At 38.9% G+C, this 20,987-nt stretch overlaps 1 protein-coding gene across 1 annotated transcript in view; it reads left to right on the top strand.

The window, feature by feature from the left end:
- Nucleotides 1–20,987, top strand: part of LOC145277860 (conserved oligomeric Golgi complex subunit 8-like) — a gene marked incomplete in the record, with an annotated part of 189,211 nt that overhangs the window by 96,035 nt on the left and 72,189 nt on the right. Inside the window, 1 exon segment of the mRNA XM_080129811.1 lies at nucleotides 7,703–7,874. Coding sequence (XP_079985937.1) covers nucleotides 7,703–7,874 — 172 coding nt within the window.

The following is a 20,987-nucleotide window of genomic DNA, read 5'->3' as shown; positions in this document are numbered from 1 at the left end:
CTCTCTCTCTATTCCTCTTTCCCCCCTCTCTCTCTCTATTCCTCTTTCCCCCTCTCTCTCTCATTCCTCTCTTCCCCCTCTCTCTCTCTATTTCCTCTTTCCCCCCCTCTCTCTCTCTATTCCTCTTTCCTCCTCCTCTCTATTCCTCTTTCCCCCCTCTCTCTCTCTATTCCTCTTTCCCCCTCTCTCTCTCTATTCCTCTTTCCCCTCTCTCTCTATCCTCTTTCCCTCTCTCTCTCTATTCCTCTTTCCCCTCTCTCTCCTCTATTCCTCTTTCTCTCTCTCTCTCTCTCTATTCCTCTTTCCTCTCTCTCTCTATTCCTCTTTCCCCCTCTCTCTCTCTCTATCTCCTCTTTCCCTCCCTCTCTCTCTCTATTCCTCTTTCCCCCTCTCTCTCTCTATTCCTCTTTCCCCCTCTCTCTCTCTCTATTCCTCTTTCCCCCTCTCTCTCTCTATTCCTCTTTCCCCCCTCTCTCTATTCCTCTTTCCCCCCCTCTCTCTCTCTATTCCTCTTTCCCCCCCTCTCTCTCTCTATTCCTCTTTCCCCCCTCTCTCTCTCTATTCCTCTTTCCCCCCTCTCTCTCTATTCCTCATTCCCCCCTCTCTCTCTCTATTCCTCTTTCCCCCCCTCTCTCTCTCTATTCCTCTTTCCCCCCCTCTCTCTCTCTATTCCTCTTTCCCCCCCTCTCTCTCTCTATTCCTCTTTCCCCCCTCTCTCTCTCTCTATTCCCTCTCCCCCCTCTCTCTCTCTATTCCTCTTTCCCCCCTCTCTCTCTATTCCTCTTTCCCCCCCTCTCTCTCTATTCCTCTTTCCCCCTCTCTCTCTCTCTCTATTCCTCTTTTCCCCTTTCTCTCTCTCTATTCCTCTTTCCCCCTCTCTCTCTCTCTCTCTCTCTATTCCTCTTTCCCCCCTCTCTCTCTCTATTCCTCTTTCCCCCCCTCTCTCTCTCTATTCCTCTTTCCCCCCTCTCTCTCTATTCCTCTTTCCCCCCTCTCTCTCTCTATTCCTCTTTCCCCCCTCTCTCTCTCTATTCCTCTTTCCCCCCTCTCTCTCTCTATTCCTCTTTACCCCTCTCTCTCTATTCCTCTTTCCCCCTCTCTCTCTCTATTCCTCTTTCCCCCTCTCTCTCTATTCCTCTTTCCCCCTCTCTCTCTATTCCTCTTTCCCCCCTCTCTCTCTATTCCTCTTTCCCCCCTCTCTCTATTCCTTCCCCCCCCCTCTCTCTATTCCTCTTTCCCCCCCTCTCTCTCTCTATTCCTCTTTCCCTCCTCTCTCTCTCTATTTCTCTTTACCCCTCTCTCTCTCTATTTCTCTTTACCCCTCTCTCTCTCTATTCCTCTTTCCCCCCTCTCTCTCTCTATTCCTCTTTCTCCCCTCTCTCTCTCTATTCCTCTTTCCCCCCTCTCTCTCTCTATTCCTCTTTCCCCCCTCTCTCTCTCTATTCCTCTTTCCCCCCTCTCTCTCTCTATTCCTCTTTCCCCCCTCTCTCTCTATTCCTCTTTCCCCCCCTCTCTCTCTATTTCTTTCCATCTCTCTTTCTCTGTCTCTTTCTCTGTCTCTTTCTCTTTTTCTGTCTCTTTTCTGTCTCTTTTCTTTCTCTTTTTCTTTCTTTTTGCTTTCTTTTTTCTTTCTTTTTTCTTTCTCTTTTGCTTTCTTTTTTCTTTCTCTTTTTCTTTCTCTTTTGCTCTCTTTTTCTTTCTCTTTCTTTCTTTTTCTTTTTTCTTTCCCTTTTTTCTCTTTTTCTTTTTTCTTTCTCTTTTTCTTTTTTTTCTTTTTTCTTTCTCTTTTCTTTTTTTTTTCTATCTCTCTTTCTCCCTCTCTTTTCTCTTTCTCATTTTTTCTTTTCTCTTTTCTAATAAAAAAATGTTTTGAATTGACAGTTCATCATGTTTTAACCAGTGATCACAAATGCCAATTTTTCAGCATTATCCTCACAAATATAGCAGACATGTCTCCATTTACTGCACTGTTTTTTTCTATCATGTGCATTTAGATACCACTTCAGATCTCCACTGGACATGCACACGTTTGACACAAATGGCACTAAAAATGAGTAGGATTCATAACATTAATGTGATCTGAGATTTGCTTTTCTTGTCTATAAAATAGTGAGATTTTCCCCTGTTGATGTTTATAGAAGCTATATATATATATATATATATATATATATATATATATAAACCTGCTTCAGCTGTTATTTAGACTAATTATTAGGATGTTTTTAGAAACTATAAATTTAGTTGGGTTCAAATTCATTGATTTTTATATTTAGTCCTGCTGGATATATCTTTATTATAAATAGTTTATTCATATAAAAAATCAAGAGAGTTTTCATTCTCACAATCAGATCTATTGTCATCCATGTATACTGGGAAGATTTTCTTATACAACACTTATGTAGCACTGTTATTATTTCATATTTCAATCTTGCAGGAACTTTACATTTTTTAAGTAAGAACCATTCCTCTACCAATACATTTTTTTTTCTCACACCTACTTTGATTTAATAATCTAAAATAATAATAAAAAACGAAAGGAACAAATGAAAAGGTTAAGTTTAAACTTTTATTTAAAATTAAAATGATTATGAAATGAACTGCGGAATGTGTCAGGATATGTCAGCGGCGTTGGGATATTGGTAGGAATACTGGTCGGGTGTTATGAACTCAGTGACGATCTGATGTTATTGTCAGGCTGTGGCAGGGATGGCGACACAGGAACGTGAATTTGATGTCTGGAATACGGATGTGACGGGGAAAGAGGAGTAGTCTTAAGGGCAGCTGTCTGGTAGCACGAGGGGGTTGGCGGTGACTGCAGCGAGGAATCTTAATAGTTGCTGTCGCTGATGGAGGGTTGGTGACAGTGGCTGCTGCTACTGGCAGGACAAATCTCGATGTCTGATGTGCTGTGGTGATCTGGTGGTTATGGTGACGGAAAAAGAGGAGTAGTCTTCAAGGCTGCTGTCCAGTATCCCGAGTGGGGTGGCAGTGGTGGCGGCGACAGCGGGAGCATAGTTATCTTAATAGCTGTTGTTGCTGACAAAGGGTTAATGGCTGCTGGCTGCTGACAGAACAAAGTTCACAGCTTAACACGCTGAGCCGATCTGCCTGCTTGTCGAAAAAGCTGTCGTATTTATACTCGTGTTGCAGACATAGTTGTAGACAAACATGGCTTTCAGCGCTGGTTATCATTTTTATTTTTTATTTGCGTTATTTTTTTTTGTGTTTAAATGTACTGTAGGAGTCGTCTGTTGGATGTTCGTATACATGCCAATCAATTTAAAGCAAAGAAAGTTGTGAATGTGTTCTAGTAGGCATTGTACTGTTGCAGTGTTTTATGGGATAATTATTCGTGTTTATTTGCTGCCGGAGTTGCGTGTGATGTTTGTGATTTGGATTTTTCTTTCGATGGACGGCTTCCTCTGGCAGTTTTCTTTGAGGTGAGTTCCGTTGATGTGGGTATATAAAGAAATGGACTTTGATGTTGTTGTGTGCGTTTAGTGTGATCATTTATGTTGTATCGACGAGCAGGGGTTTGTCTTAGTCTCGCCGTTATCATCACCGTCACTGTTCCTGCTGATTTCTGGTTTATTCATGTAAATATGGAGGAATATGCAATATAACATTAACATAATAATCATTGTATTGTTTAAAGTGAAACATTTTATTCTTCATAACTGTTGGAAACACCCCTCCATGGGATTAATGGACTATCTTATGACGTCACTTCCAGTATCGAGTACCGGTGCCCGGAGTCTGAGTTTGGTATGCTACCAAGGTGGTCAGGTGCAAACACCCAACCGTTGAAGAAGGGTATTGCTCCACCTGTTTTTGCCTGTAATATATGTGAATACATGTTCATTCTTAAAAGTCCTGTGTTCCTTCGTTCTTATTGCCATTTAACCCCATAACAACTGGTGATGACGGATTCAACTTTCACACAGGTTAAAAAATTCTAATTGACTTCAAAAGAACTTTGGATTTACAAGCTAAGAGGTTGGCTGGCAATTACGTTCTAAAAACAATTTTCTAAAAACAAAAAAGAAAACGAACACAAGGCAAAGTTATCGATGCAATTGTAATTACTCTTTTTGTCTCTATATTTAAATTGAAAAGAACTGTGCTTAAGGCATTTTGTTAGGCAGTCAAAGTTAGTTTGTTTGCTTATTGAAGGAAGAAGAAAGAAAAAAAAATGTTGATCCAATTTTCACCACAAGAACAATTCTATTGTAAACTGTTGACTGTTTATTCATATGCAAATTTGAACACTTTTTAAATGAAGTGAAAAGTTTTTTTGCCTTTGTTTTGTGCTGCTAACTTTATGCAATATTTTAATGGGAGAGAAATGTTCCCCCCCCCCTTTTCGTTTTTACTTGCACTAAAAGAAAGATACTTTTTCATTGAGTGGAATTTTCTGAAATATTCTATTTTTAATTATCGGTTCTAAAGTGAAAAACTTCTTTTTTTTTTCTGCGTCGGACCCCCCCCACACACACACACATGAAAAAAAACAACAAAAAAAAAGCCATTTTGGTTAACTTCGGGACAATTCCACAAGTATTTTTATTCTTTTGCAACAGTATTGTATCACATTACATTTTTTTTTTGTTTTTTGTTTCGCAAGTTAAAATTTTTTTTTTTGTCCACCCTCATTGGGTTATCTCTAAGATTTTTACCAAGAAGCAAGGAATAAATTGCTCCCTCTTCATACGCATACACTCAAGGAAAGGACATTTTCTTTTTTCTTTTTTTTTTTATTATTTTATCTCTTCTCCAGTCAAAAACGAAAATAAATTTTTTCGTGCATTTGGAAAAAAAGTCATTAAAAGATGGAGGATGTTAAAGCAGTATTAATACAGCTAATCAAGACTCAGATGGATCAGCAGCAGAAAGCTGAGGAAAATTTAAAAGAACGTGATAAACAGCTCCAGTTACAATTTCAAGAGAGGCAACAAGCGTTGGAGGAGAGAATGCTATTCCAACAACAAAGACAAGAAGAGCTATTGTTAAAGATATTCGATAGAACGGAACACTGGGACAACACTTTTGCTTTTTTCCAAAGTCCAATATGGAACGCTATAGAAACATACAACTACCAACCAGAGGTGGATGGGACATTTGACGCTTTTTATCAGAGATATGAGGACCTATTCACAGTGGATTGTCAACAGTGGAGCAACGCTAAAATGTTCGCCTACATTGGAGGAAATTAGGGACCGCAGAACATAGCAAGTTTGTGGATTATATTCTCCCCAGGAAGATGAGTGAATTGGAATTCTCTGAAGCAGTCAAACTTTTATCTGAACTGTTCAAACTGAATTCTATGTTCTTTCATAGAAGATGGAAGTGCTTTAACCTGCAAAAAAGCGACAACGACGATTACCTAACCTTTGCGTCCATGGTAAATAAACATTGTGATGATTTCCGTCTGACTTATCACCAGATGACTTCAAGTGTTTAACTTTTGCGCAGGGTCATCCAAAAACACTGAGATTAGATGATGTGTTCTCTCTAGACTTGAGAGGGAACAGGGCCTCACCCTCCAGAAGTTGGCTGAGGATTGTCAACAGGTAGACTGCGTAAGGAACAACGTCAAGGAGTCAGGCGCAACATTCATTAGAAGAACGACCTTCAGACGGGAAAAATAGTCACCCCGAAAAAGCAAAGCTGGAAGTAAGAAAACTCAAGCTACACCTAATAAGTACAACCAAGTCACAAGACCCGGATCCCCTACAAGCCCGTATTATCGCTGCGTCGGGAAACATTGGTTGAGTCAATGTTTTTACAATTATAAGTACTGCAATGAATGTGGCAGGAAAGGCCACAAAACGATCCAGTGCAGGAAGAACAAAGTCAAGAACAGCGCCCAACCGACTAGATTCAACTTGGATTCAGATAAGAACCGGTGCAAATATGTCAAAGTTAACATCACAAATAAAACTGTGCATCTACAATTAGATTCTGGATCAGACCTGTCCATCATTAACCTTAAAATATGGAAAAGGCTAAGGAAACCAATCATGTGGAAGACAAACAACTCAGCTCGAGCTGTGACAGGCGATAAAGTGGAATTTGAGGGAGAGCTCACACTTCCGGTGACCTCAAATAGTGTTACTAACAGAGTGAAAGTGTATGTACATAGGACATCCGAAAACTTGTTCGGTACTGACTGGATGGAGCGATTTGAATCTATGAATAAATTCTATCATAGGGTAGAAGACTCGTCTACAGAAACGCAACAACTGAAGGACGAGCTAAAAGAGGAATTTCCAGAAGTATTCTCACCTGGACTAGGAAAATGTACAGAGGCTATAGCAAGATTCGAACTAAAAGAAAACACTCTGCCCATTATCAAGAAAAAATGAAACGTCCCATTTGCAGCAACAGAGAAATGGAAAAAGAAAGCTTCAACAGAATCTACCAAAGATGGCAAAAAAACTGAAACTGCAAAGCCAGAAGCTAAAAAACCCGCGCCAAAAGAATTCCCCAAGCCAGCACAACCTAAGAAGGCTCAAGGGACCCCAACAGATGAAGCACTTCAACAATTTCTACACGTGTATAGGATTACACCCAACCCGAACACACCAACAGCAGTCTCACCTGCAGAAATAATGTTTGCACTGAAACAACCTCTTACCCAAACAGTCAAGGTCACTAGTGACCACTTGTGTACCCAGTAAACGTTTCAGATCAGGTGAAAGAGTGTTTTTCAAAAGTTATAAAGACAACACATCATTCTAGGAGGTGGGTACAATTACTAAGAGTTGGTGACATGGTATATATCATCCAAGGACCAACATATACCCACAAACATTATCAGAACCAACTAAGATGTTGATCAGTTGAAACCAGCGACAGTCCACCATTGGAAGATGAGCCGATAGATACTGTCTTCGAAACTTTTGATCTTGAACGTCCTCAGCCAACACCTAAACTACAGCGGTCATTCTGTAAGAGAATGTTTACCAAGCCATTGATGGTAACCCCTAAAAGGAAGAGGTACTGACAGCTTGTACGAACAAAAAACTTAGGAGGGAGGGGGGTGTTGGAGATGCCCCTCCATGGGATTAATGGACTATCTCATGACGTCACTTCCTCTGGTGACATCACTTCCGGTATCAAGTACCGGTGCCCGGAGTCTGAGTTTGGCACATGACCAAGTCAAACCCCCAACCGTTGAGGAAGGGTATTGATCCACCTGTTTTTGCCTGTAATATATGTGAATACATGTTTGTTCTTAAAAGTCCTGTGTTCCTTCGTTCTTATTACCATTTAATCCCATAACAATAACTTTGGAGGAATAGAAGCAAAACTAACTTTAGCGTAAACTCATTTTAAACATTTAATTTAAAATGTTTTTTTTAATATATATTTTGTTTTAATTTAAACTAGTATTTTAAGACAAGCTCAATATACATTAATATAAATTTATTACATTTAATGAGTGTGCGGGATAGAGAGTGTGTATATATGACTAACTGCTGGCATCCTTTTCCTTATTCGTAACACAAGAAATATCAGTCTACACAATTGACATAGGATCAACAACAGTCATATTTGCATAATGGAAAAACATTGGATGAAAAGAAATATTAACTGAAAGATAGTCAAACACCAATAAGCAATCATGAGGAGATTGATAAAAAATAATACAAATAAGCTTATAATCTGTTTTCATAATTTTTTTTTTTTTTTTTTCCAGTCGTCGGATGAATAGTCTAACTCTCCAACGACATACTCAACTCTTGGAAATCTTGGAGATGCCACAGTTAATGGACACATGTGTTAGAAATGGTTATTATGAAGAAGCTCTTGAATTAACAGCTCATGTCAAGAGACTGGAAAAGAAACATGTCAACATTCCAGTTATTTCTGTAAGTAAAATTAAAAACGGGAGAAAAACTCTGATATTAAAAATCCAAAACCTTCCAAGTTTAAGTTTAAAACATGCCAAAATAGTAAAATTTTCTTTCATTTAACTTGCGAGGTTTTGTTTATTTCTAAGGTTATTTGGATAAAATTTGAATGTTATAAAAATTTAATCTTTACTCTTTGTGCGACAATTCTTTCTCTTAAGTCATTTTTTTTTTTTCACGTCTTTTGAAAATATGTCACTATTTTCAATAATTAGTGCGTCTTTTTATCGTCCTTTTTAAAACAAATGTTATTTTCAAATTTGTTGTATGCAACACATTTGGTATTTATACGTCCAAATATTGTCATCTAAAAAAAGAGGATGCTTATCAGTTTTGTGGGCTTAACATAATGTTTAATGTTGTCTTTCACAAAACCGTTACAAGTTGAAAACTTTATTGGGTAAATAAAATCTTGTAAATTAATTAGTTTTCTTAATGAGTTTCATGTAGCTTCTATCCAACTTAAAGTGTTCACATAAAAACTTGCATACTACAGCTGTATGACGCATTAGCAAGGGTGGGGTACCCGGCGTTGCCCGGGTGTTTGGAAATGTGTGTGGTTTTAGGTAAATCAAAACACCCGGGCGTTTGTGTCTGGGGGTTAGGGTGAAATAAAAAAAAAGTTTTGGTAGGTAAGTATGAAGGATCAAACCCGAACCCTTGAGTCTAAGTTGGAAATTAAAGCGTGAAAAAAAATGTGCGACGTTAACCACTGGGTCACCACGAAATAGTAACTGAAACATGTTTGAATTTATTTAAGTATTAAAACTTGGTAGGTGCCCGTATTTAATAAGGTCAACTTTGACTGTGGGGCGGTATTTTATTTACTGCAGGACAGGATTGTTTATTTTGTTTTTGTTTCCTCAAGATGTTGTGGGGAAAACCTGCTCCCCATAAAAAGGGGATTGTCCAAATTGAATAGCAATTGTCTGATATAAGGAGAAACTCCACATTAATCAAAGCTAATTGGTTTCGGATGTTTCCGGAAAAATGCCGCCAGAATTAGTTTCGTTTTTATTATACGAAAAAGCTTAATGCACATGCGGCGATCGAAAAATGTTGAATATTTATCTTTTTAAAGTTGAGTAAATTAAATAGACAGGCGACCCCCGTTGTTAACTCGTAGATATTATGATTTAGACATGATATAAAAAGTTGTAAGAAGTGAGTCGACCGATCACTTCTCGGATAAAAGCCTTTCTCTGACATACACAAAAAGCGAACATACATACATTTTCGCTTTTATATTCATAGATTAAAAGTTGAACTGCTGGCTGTTACTAAACATTGAAATTCCTGCATAATATTTAAAATTTGACTTGTTTCACTTTTGTTATATTTTATAGTAGCTTAGAAGCACTTTGCAGCATTTATTGAAGTTTTGGGTTCGAATTTGTTGTGAGAGCATTTTGTATTTTTCAGTTGTGTTTATAAGCCAAAATATTTGTTGAGCAAAATATTACAATCTACATTTCAGCTAATTACTGATTCCATTCTCTAAAACAAGCAGTAAGATCAGTCCCAGTTAGTATTGTGATAGCTGTTATCGTTGCCAAAGGTTTTCTGTCTTTAGGGACCTGAAGTTCAAATAACAAAACAGATATTCTCAAAAGACATTTATTTAATCTATGTATTTAATAATGAAAATTCTATTTCAAACTTAAACATGACGAACCAATCTATGGATGTAGATGCATGTAAAGATAAGTTGTCCATCAATTGATGGTGAAACTTTTATTTAATGACTGGTGCTACCAGATCAGGCTATCTATTGGCTTCCTGAGACAAAATGCACCTACATTGTTTTTGTTTTCTATTCTATTTTGTAAAACTTCATTATGTTCTGTAAAAACAAAAACAACAACCCCCTTCCCCTCTCCTTTCCTTTTCCTTCCCTACTTACCAACCCCATCGCCCCCCCTTTTTTTTGCCCTGTTGGTAGGGTACTAGATTAAGCCGACTGCCCCCCTGCAGAGGGTAAAAATCCCTCAATGGGGCAACCAGTTAGCCGTGGGTTGCTACCCATAATGCCTTAGGACGTGATCCTGGTGATTGAGCTAATCTAGACCTGGGTGCATAAAATCTAGGCACTGCAACACATTACTTCAGCCCTTACTTTGGCTAGGCAGGCAGTCGGAGAGGCCCGATCTGACCAATCGGCCAGTCACGCCAAGCCCTAGCACTTACACCTAAAGTACCAACTACCACAACAAAGAATGAAACTTAAAAGTACTCCCATCTTTTTTTTTTTCTTCCCCCACTACAAAAAATAGGCAAACCAAGTAAGTGCTAGAAAGCGGTGGCAAGGGTCGATCAATTAGAAAGACCAGAACTCAACACTCCATCTGAGCAAATGTATTTTTGAGGACATATTGAACAGAAAATATAGTGCTTGAGAACTCCTTACCAAAAGAGTATATCCTCTATGTAGCCCCGACACGATCAAGGCGAATGGGTTTCCCCCTTACTATGCCCCAATTTTGGACTCCGAGGTGGGTAGGGAGCATGATTGATGAAAAATAAATCCCAAAATCCATGGCTGATAAAAACAAATGCATCCCCCTCAAAACCCTTAAAAGAAACCATTCCTCTGACTCTGACCTCTCAAGCTCAGATGAAGAACAAAAATTCAAAACTAGAAAAACCGTTCCAACTATAGACGAACGAAACTTCCCATGATTCTTGGTTCATGAATTAATAGAAAATAAAAAAAAAAATTGGAAATTTATCACCTTTCCTAATAGAAAAGACATTATCCACAAAAAGTAAACCAAAAATGATCAAAAAAACAAAAGATGGAAATCTACTAGTTGAGATAACCAATCTTAGAGATGCTCAATCTCTACTCAAAATGAAGAACTTCCATGAGTACAAGTGCAAAGTCTTTCCCCATAAAACACTAAACACTTCAAAAGGAGTAATTCGAAGTTATGAATTATCGCTAGCAACTGAAGAAGAAATAAAAACCGAATTAGAAAAACAAGGAGTAGTCAACCACATCCACATAAACATAAAAAGAAACAATAAAATAACCACCAACACATACATATTAACGTTTAACAAACCAACAATACCTAAAGAAATAAAAATTGGCTACTTAAATGTAAAAGTAGACCAATATATCCCATCCCCATTAAGATGTTTCCATTGCCAAAAATATGGACATCATAAAGAAGCCTGTAAAGGAATAAAAATATGTGGAAAATGCGGCAACAAAGAGCCTGACCACACCAAAGAAAAATGCATAAATGAGGTGAAATGCACTAACTGCAAAGAAGATCACCCGGTCTTCTCTAAAATATGCAAAACATATAAAAAAGAAAGAGAAATTAAAGAAGTAAAGTACAAAAAAAACACAACCTTTCCAGAAGCCAGAAAAATAGTTGAGACGTACATGAAAGACAACATATATGCCGAGACAACAAAAAAGACAACTAAACCATGTCAACATAATGAAATACACGATCAATATAGGGAACTGATAAACAAACTGATTACATTAAATATAAAAGAATGGCCAGAATTTCAAAATAGCCTAAAAGAAAAATACTCAAATCTGGGAAACAAAATAGAAATAACAAATCCAAACAAAGAAATAATATTCCATCCACAACAGAACCATTAAAAAAATTATCACAGAAACCAACAAAACAACCACCAGAAATTAATAGAAACATAAGCAATGATAAAACAGCAAATAAAGAACGTTCCAGAAAAGAAGAAAACCAAACAATAGACACTCAAAATAGATTCCAAATTCTAGAAAAAATGGAAACTGAAAACACCCTAGAAAAAAAAGAAACCAAACACAAGTAATCAAGAGGGAAAAAATGAAAAAGAAGCCAAAACAGCAACATCTCAAGCAAGATCCAGATCGACGTCCAGATCCAAACAAAAAAAAAGAAAGAACCCAGCAAAACACTTCATCAAAGACACAAACGATAAACCCTCTACTTCTAAAGAGATGGAAATAGAGGAAAACTAAACATCCTCATGGATAGAAATAAAACACAACAAATTATCCAATGGAATTGTCGTGGAATTAGATCTAACTATAATGAACTTCTTATACTTATCTCACCCTTCCTACAAAACAATAACCATTTCAAAACACCATACTATGAACAATACAACTATTTCCATAACACAGGCCTTCGTGCTAATGGAGGCACCTCAATTCTTGTAAGGAATAACATACCTCAAAGCAATTTCTCTGTCAAAATAAATCTCCAAGCAATTACAACTCCAGTCATATTACACAAAACAATCACAATCTGCTCAATATACCTCCCTCCTCATTAACCAATGAACTAGAAAATTTAATAAAACAACTACCTTCACCATTCATTCTTCTAGACTTTAACTGCCACAGTACGTTATGGGGATGCGAAGTCACAAACTCAAAAGGAAACAAAATTGAACAATTAATTAACAAAAATAACTTCTGCCTTCTCAATCAAAAAAATCCCACATACTTAAATCCAATAATGGATCAACTAGTGCCATTGATCTTACCATATGTGATCCATCAAGCTTCTTAGATTATACATGGAGCAAGAACCCTGTGGAAGTGATCACTTCCCTATTATAATCAATTACAATAACTCCATCCAAAACCACATACCCAGGTGGAACACAAACAAAGCCAACTGGGCCGAATTTAAAGAACTTTGTTCACTAAAACTAACAGAACATCAAATCCAAAAAATAGAAGAATTCACGGATGTACTCATAAAATAGCCAAAAAATACATACCCAAAAATTCTCCTCCTGGAAAAAAAAACAAACCCTGATTCAATCCAGAATGTAAAACAGCCATTAGACAGAGAAAGACAGCCTTAAGAAAATTTAAAAAACAACCCACAACGAACAACTTAATAGAATACAAACACCAAAGAGCTAAAACTTGAAAAACAATTGAAGAATGCAAAAGATCCTGCTGGCAACAATTTGTCAACAAAATCAACATCACCACTAAACCCAAAACCGCCTGGGAAATGATTAGGAAAATAACTGAAAGACATAATCCGAATCCAATCAAACACCTTCTCACAAATAAACAGAAAATAACTGATAAAAAAGATATTGCTAACACACTAGCTAAAACCTTTGCCGAAAATTCATCATCAAAACACTATAATAGACAATTTCAAATACTTAAGAAACATGAAGAAAAGTACAAAATAAACTTTAATTCCAAAAACCAAGAGCCTTACAATGAAATCTTCTCACTCGATGAACTAGAAACCGCCATAGAAAAATCCCATAACTCAGCTGTAGGACCAGTTGAAGTGCACTACAGCTTCCTTAAAGAAATTCCACTCGAATCACTAAAACTCCTCAAAATTTATAATAAAATATGGGAAACAAAAGATTTCCCAACTTCATGGAAAAACGCAACAATAATCCCAATACCCAAACTGGGAAAAGATACATCAAACCCAGAAAACTACAAACCAATAGCTCTCACAAGCTGCCTATGCAAAACGTTCGAAAGAATGATTAACTACCGTCTTATATGGTATCTAGATGACAACAAAATAATTTCTGAAATCCAGTGTGGATACCAAAAAAATCGAGGATGTATAGACCACATCACTAACCTCGAAAATTATATCAGAGAAGCTTTTATCAATAAGGAACACGTAACATCTGTTTTTTTTCAGTCTTGAGAAAGCATATGAAACTACCTGGAAACACGGTATCATAAAAGATCTCAACAACATCAGACTAAGAGGTAGATTATCTGAATTCATAAAAAACTTTCTAACAGACAGATCTTTCCAAGTTCGCATAGACTCAATTTTATCAGACCCACAAAATCAAGAAGGAGTGCCCCAAGGCAGCATATTATCAACAACTATCTTTAACATAAAAATCAATAACATTATAAAAGAACTCTCTTCTGATATACATAGGTCCTTATATGTAAATGACTGCTCAATCAGCTACAGATCTAAATACACTCACACTATTGAAAGAAAACTACAACATAACATAAATAAAATTAATAAACTGGGCAACTAAAAATGGTTTCAAATTCTCCAAAACTAAAACAAAATGCCTCCATTTCTGTAACCAACGCAAACTCCACCCTGACAGATTGAAGGCAAAAAAATTCCATTCGTAAATGAACACAAGCACCTGGGAATCATTTTTGACAAAAAACTAAATTTCATTCCACACATCAATCACATCAAAACCAAATGTAATAAAGCATGTTGTTATTAAAACAAATGAAGATGATGGGGACAAGTTAATTTTGTTTCCTATTGATCTGCAAAAGAATGATGATGATGATGATGATGTTAAAGTCTACAGAAATAGAAGGCAGTCTGATTTTTTTGTGGTGAACAATATGAAAGATTATCAAATCAACTATTGCTATTCCATGGAAAATACACCAAAAAGCTTTAACGAAGCAGTCAATTCAGAACATTGTGATGAATGGAAAATAACCATGAAAAAGAAATAGATGCTTTGACCAAAAATAATACTTATACGGTCGTACCTCTCCCAAAAGATAAACATGTTATTTCTACAAGATGGGTCTTTACAAAAAAGACTACAGCATCAGGCGTAGAACAGTACAAAGCTAGATTTTTTGCTAAAGGATATATATATATATATATATATATATACTAGCTGTACCCTGCCACGCATTGCAGTGGCTCAATTTGGTGTAATGGAAAAATTTAATAAAAAGAGAAAATGCATGGTTCTTATATTAGTACAGCAATCCACTGCAAAAAGTGAAAAAGAAGGCGAAAATGAAAAAAAATGGTACTCTTGCAGAATTTGATCTGGATCCTCGGGAGTTTCTGTAAATCATTCATGGTTTGGACTTGACCAACAATCAGTGGATGAAGCCGAACGTAGCAAAAATGTTGAAACGCTAAATGTTTTTTTTTTTTTTTTTTTTTTTTTTTTTTTTTACAAAAATGTGAGTTAGTAATTAATATTTGGTTGGGGGGGGGGGGTTACTATACACAGATTCGAAAAAGTCGTCCAAAAACAAATAAATGAAAGCAAAGGTAAGTTGCGTTTCTACCTAATTGGATAATTGTTTAGTATTTTTATGTAATGTAAAATGTTTAATCGGCTCAAAAAACAGAAATGGTCGTGGACTCTGTTGAATACGTTAAATTTGGAAAAGTAAGTTGAAAACTAAAAACTATACAAAACAGTGTCTGAAACTCACCGAATATATGTTACCATGACATAGGCTGGCATAATCGGTGGGTTTCTGACAATATTTTGTATAGTCTTTTTAGTTTTAACTCGCTTTCTCTAACTTAAAGTAATCAACAGTGTCCACCACCATTTGTAGCTTTCAAATACCCCGATAAACACTGTTTTTCGAGCCGACTAAACGTTACATTAAATGAAAAGGGTTTGTATTACTAAACACAGATACAAAGAAGTTGTCAAAAAATAAATATATAACAAATAAATGTTATCAAAGGCAAGAAAGGTAAATGTTCTACCTAACTGGATAAGATTTTAGTGTTTTTATGTAATGTATAATCGGTTCAAAAACATTCAATGTTTATCGGTATATCTGAAAAATACAAATGGCGGCAGACTGTATCGAACACGTTAAGTTTGGGGAAATTTTGGGAAAATGAGTTTAAACTAAAAAACTATACAAAATACTGTTAAGAACTCACTCAATATATGTTACCATGACGTAGGCTGGCATATAATCGGTGGTTTTAAACTTTTGCTCGATACAGGTGACGACTTTTAAAAGTCCCTTTTAGTGATTACCTGGTTTGAGGATATTTGTACACTAAAAAATGGATGCTATTTTTTTTTTCTTTTTTCTGTGTGTTTCTTGGCTAAAAAGTTTTTTTTGTTTGATTTCTTTTGCATGGTATTAACCCCTGAACTCTGGGACTATTTTCCATTTCACAAACGTAGCCTTTTGTAGTGAAGTAGAAAAACAAAAAATTAAAAAAAAATATATAAGACACAGCTGTTCTTTCAAAAAGGTCGAGCTCTTCAACGTCCAAAAATAATTCACCGTCACAGAAAGAATTCGCCGTCACTTCTTCCAACCGTCGCTTCACTCTCTGCGCTCTTCACCCTGCTTAAAAAAAGTACCGTTTATATGCTGTCCATTTCTCCACTTATGCAAATTGACTATCAACCAGAGCCATCTAGTTTTCCATTTCTCCAAACAGCCAATTTGCAAAGGGGGACAACTCAAACCACACGCCCCCTTGATCTACACGATTATCACATGTCAACCCATCACGTAGTCGCTCGACCAACATGGCGGCCGTCTCTCTCGCTGCGATTTGTGAACGTCGCTACTTGGCTCAACGTCGCTGTCTTCCTCTGATGACACCACTACCGGCTGCATATCAAGGATGTGTCGAGGGATGCCGTCGATAGATACATTGTTCAGGGACTGGACACTTGTCACAATGCCCCTCCTCCAGCATGTGGTACAGCAAGCATCAGGCGGTTTGATCCACACTTCCTCTCCCACTCGCACAGTCGCTCGCTTCTCGCCTTCCTCCGCGGGTACCTGTGCAGTTCGGGGATGCCGCCACTCGTACTTGAAGATTGCCCTCTGCGGCACTGACTCCACTTTTTGCCCTGACTTTGGAGCCATATTATACCAGAAGACAGCATCTGGCGGCGAAATCTGGCCCCTTTCAGCTATAGCCTTAATGGTCCTGTGATGCCGCTCCACAATTCCATTTCCGCCTGGTCTATATGCAGCCCTGAAATAGCACCGCACTCCCCACTTATCCAACACATTCTTCATGGCAGCTGAGCGAAAGGCAGTTCCATTGTCCATTAGCACTTCCGTCACTGGACCCCTCTCCAAAAACACCTCTTCCAAGACCTTTGCAATTTCACCTGCATTTTCTGCCTTGATTTCCCTCCAAATGGCTACTCTTCCTGGTCCACAGTCGACCATTGACAGATACGGCCTCTGTCGATAGTGCGTTACGTCTATCGCCAACCTGCTCCAGTTCTCTGCCACCTGAACCTCACCAGCTTCGTGTCTACTCGGCGCAGGGTTGATTGATTGACACCGGCTGCATCTCTCAACCACTGTCCTAACGGCCTCCTTTGTGATTCTGGGGTCCACCTTCCTGGCCGAGAACAAGGTTCTATCCACTCCAAAATGGTGCATGTCATGCAAATCCTTCAGAGTGTCTTCATTCAAACAACATATTGCAACAGCCGCCTCTTTCGGCGCCTTTAGCCAGGTCTTCCACACCCTCGTCATCACATCTGCTCTGTTCTTCGCTGAAGGAACGATAGTGACCCTAAGTTGAAGATCAAATTCCCTAATCAGCTCCCTTAACATCATCAATCGACGCTTTACTAGCATCTCGGCAGCACCTTTCGTCTTCACCCTGTAACTTCGGACTAGATCCAAGAGAACACAGTGGCTGAGTCAGTCCTCACCTCAACATTCTGTAGCCCCCATTTCAAGGCTAAGTTGATGCCCTTCATAACCGCATCCAGTTCCGCCATATTTATGTGAGCCACGTTGTCCTTCTTCCGCAACCAAGCAGCATCTTCTGCAGTAACATCACCTATCTCCACTGCTATACAGCTTGCATCACACCACACAACACCTTCTGCACTGTTGGGTACATGCCAAACACCTCTCACTGGATCCTCCCTCTTCACCTCTTCAATAATCTCTCTCATAATGTCCACAGTCTGTTTATCAACTCCATCCTCCCACTTCGCTCCACTAGCTAGCCTTTTGATATAACTACATGCAGTCCATAGCCATCCTGCAATAGGGTAATGGCCCACCAGTGTTCCGCATATTGAGAAGAGTTCTCCCCTGCTCAATTTTTCCGACACCTCCGGGATCTCATTTCCCTTCCAAAACACTAACCGTCCTATCTGGTCCTTTCTTAGTTGGAGCCCTAACACAGCTCCTCCCTCCAACGATTCCAGGCGTTTTGCAATTAGCCCAAAGCTGTTGAGGTGTTTTACTACGTCCTCCGCAGTTGTTACCGTCTCATCCACCAAAATATCATCAATGTAGGAACTGGTGGTTCTTCTGACTGCGTCCTCCTTGCTTAGCACCGTTTTGAGGATCACTGCCATGATTTTTGGTGCAGAATTCAGGCCAAAACCCAACCTAGTCAGGCAGTATGTTCGGCCCTTATATCTGACCAGTTGGTATTTCCAGAATTCCTGTGAAATGTGGATCTGTAGGTATGCAGATTTTAAATCCACAATCGTCGCAGCCTTCTGAATCTGCCTCCACTCTCACATGGTCTCTCCGCACACGTCCATCACATCGCCTCCCATGTGACACGCAACGTGTACGTTCAGCTCCCTGAAGTCCAGTACTGGCTGAACTTTTTGTTGTGTGGGCTGAACAACCGCCATTAACAGCAGCACACCTTCCATCTTCTCCGTCCATGGTCTTAAAATCCCCTCTGAGATCCATCGGTCCACCTCCTTCTCAAATTCAACTCTTGTGCCTCCTCGCAACGTATGCTCATAGCATTCCACTCTGTTGTTCAGTATGGGAGGTTCTCCCTTCCATGCCCACTTGACTGTCCATTTCTCACCATCAAAGTGTGCAGAGAAATCTTGGTCCTCTATCGTGCAACTTTTGTCTAACCCGGCCGTTCCTGTGACACCTTTTTCGAATTGCACACCTGCATCCCCTTGATGTCCTCCAAATCTCACGGAGTTCCTATATACCGTAACGCCCCCTAGTCGAGCAATTGCGTCCATCCCTAGCACCACATCGACACCCGTGACAATTTTGTTAATAAAAATCGCCTGGATTGTTAGTGACATCCCACGTACCATCAACCGAACGATACTTGTGCCATTGCACTTCACCTCTCTGCTGTCAACTGCCGTAATGCTGCTGGTTCCATTGCATGTGTCAACCATGTCTTTGGTGACAATTGTTGAAGTACAGCCCGTGTCGACAAGGGCTTTTGCACTTCGTCCATTTAGGGTCACCTCTACTTGTGGTGACATACCCTGAAGCGCCTTCATCGAATAAGTGGGGTAGCCACCGGCGCAGTGGCTTTCCCCCTGTTCGTTTCCCTGGGAACAGAATCTGCTGATGTGGCCGACTTCCCCACAGCGGTAACACGTTACTTCTGGCTTTGGCTCCCTGCACTCCCTCACCATATGGGGGCCTTGGCATCGGTAGCATCTGACAGAGAACCTGGGTCTCTGCCACAATCCTCTCTGCTTTTCGTCCTTCACAATTTCCTGCTGCAGTTTGTTTCGTTGAGCGACAGCTACGATTCCCTGCTCACTCTCTTTTTTCCTGGCCAGCACCCTAGCCTGTGTAATCAACTCCGCCACCTCCATAGTATTTACACCGGGCAGTTGCTGCAGAGCTATAGAAATATGGTCCGGGAAGCCATTGATAAAGGCCATCTTAACCATCTGTCGACGGCCTCCTCCATTGAATCCTGCTAGTCCCGTCAACCTCCTGATATTGTTGGCATAAACATCGACAGGCTCTCCGGTCCACACCATACGGCTTAGTTTGCCATATGCCACAAACGGTCCTTCGGTAAATGCTTCCTTCAACTTTTCCTCAATGGCGTCAACAGACAGTCGATCCTCCTCCCGCATCTCCAGATATAGGGTCAGAGCATCACCATCAAGATACAGCGGTATCAAGCTGGCTACATCCGCGATGTCCCGCAACTTAGCGACAAGTTTAACCTTGGTGAACCAGGTTATAACATCTCCCTCTCCAGAGAACGTCTTAAGCATTTCACTGCTGATCCTCTTTGCTTCCGTAGTTCCCGCCGAAATAGCTTGTAGTGAAGTAGAAAAAAAAGAAATTTAAAAAAAATATATAAGACACAGCTGTTCCTTCCAAAAGGTTGAGCTCTTCAACGTCCAAAAATAATTCACCGTCACAAAAAGAATTCGCCATCACTTCTTCCAACCGTCATTTCACTCTCTGCGCTCTTCCCCCTGCTTAAAAAAAAGTACCGTTTATATGCTGCCCATTTCTCCACTTATGCAAATTGACTATCAACCAGAGCCATCTAGTTTTCCATTTCTCCAAACAGCCAATTTGCAAAGGGGGACAACTCAAACCACACAGAGCCATCTAGTTTTCCATTTCTCCAAGCAGCCAATTTGCAAAGGGGGACAACTCAAACCACACCTTTGTTTATGCTATGCGTGAGCATAAACGAAAACTGTTGAATATGCATTCGCGTACCAAACTGCCTTGTCAAAAAACCTTTAAGCCAATAAACATGAAAATAAATGCCCCTTCCTCAGGTGGCCAGAAAGTGGGTGATCATTTTAAGTTAAATTTACATGGAAAAGTGATCACCCACTTTTCGAAAAAAAAATTTCTTCAGATCATGAAAACTATTTTGGTACTCCTTGGGCGTTAAGTTCCATGGCGACCCGCAGAATTATTTAATGGTCGTTCCCTTAGTACCCCACCTAGTCAAGGCTAACACATGCGCACGTAACATTTTTTATTTATTTACTTACGTGGTGGAGTTTCTATATTGATAGGTTTTTTGAAATTTTTTCACTGGATTATTATTGATTGAACACTAACCAAATTATGAAAAGAAATTGAAAAAAAAAAAAAAAAAATCATTTCAACATTTGAAAGGTGTACTCACTTTTTAGTTACCACGTTCTGGTAAATCGGTCACTCTTTTTTTCTTTTTTTTTTTCTAAATACGGAAGTGTCTTCGGGAGATATAAAATGGTCGCATGTTGACGAAGCAATGTATCGGGAGGCGTACGAGATGAAAAATTATTGGTAAATTTTTAGATTAGGTCCACCTCAATTTTCTTTTAAATGACGACTTGAAATGGTTTTCGACTATGCTGAATACGAAAATCGCATTGAAATTTTGCAGAAATAAGTAGTTATCAAGATATAAAAAGTTGTATTATGCATTGTAATCTTTGGCGGCCATCTTTTTTACGTGCGTGTATTTGTTTATGGCGCGTGTGCACGTAAAAAGATGGCCGCCGAAGAATACAATGCATAATACAACTATTTATTTCCGCAAAATTTTAATGCGATTTGCATGTTCAGCATACTCGGAAACCTATAAA

This window comes from Euprymna scolopes, chromosome 6 (assembly GCF_053919585.1).
Source record: "Euprymna scolopes isolate OS-2025 chromosome 6, ASM5391958v1, whole genome shotgun sequence".
In the NCBI taxonomy this organism is placed as follows: domain Eukaryota; kingdom Metazoa; phylum Mollusca; class Cephalopoda; order Sepiida; family Sepiolidae; genus Euprymna; species Euprymna scolopes.
The sequence above is the reverse complement of the archived record's forward strand: the minus strand, read 5'-3'. Positions and strand labels throughout refer to the sequence as shown.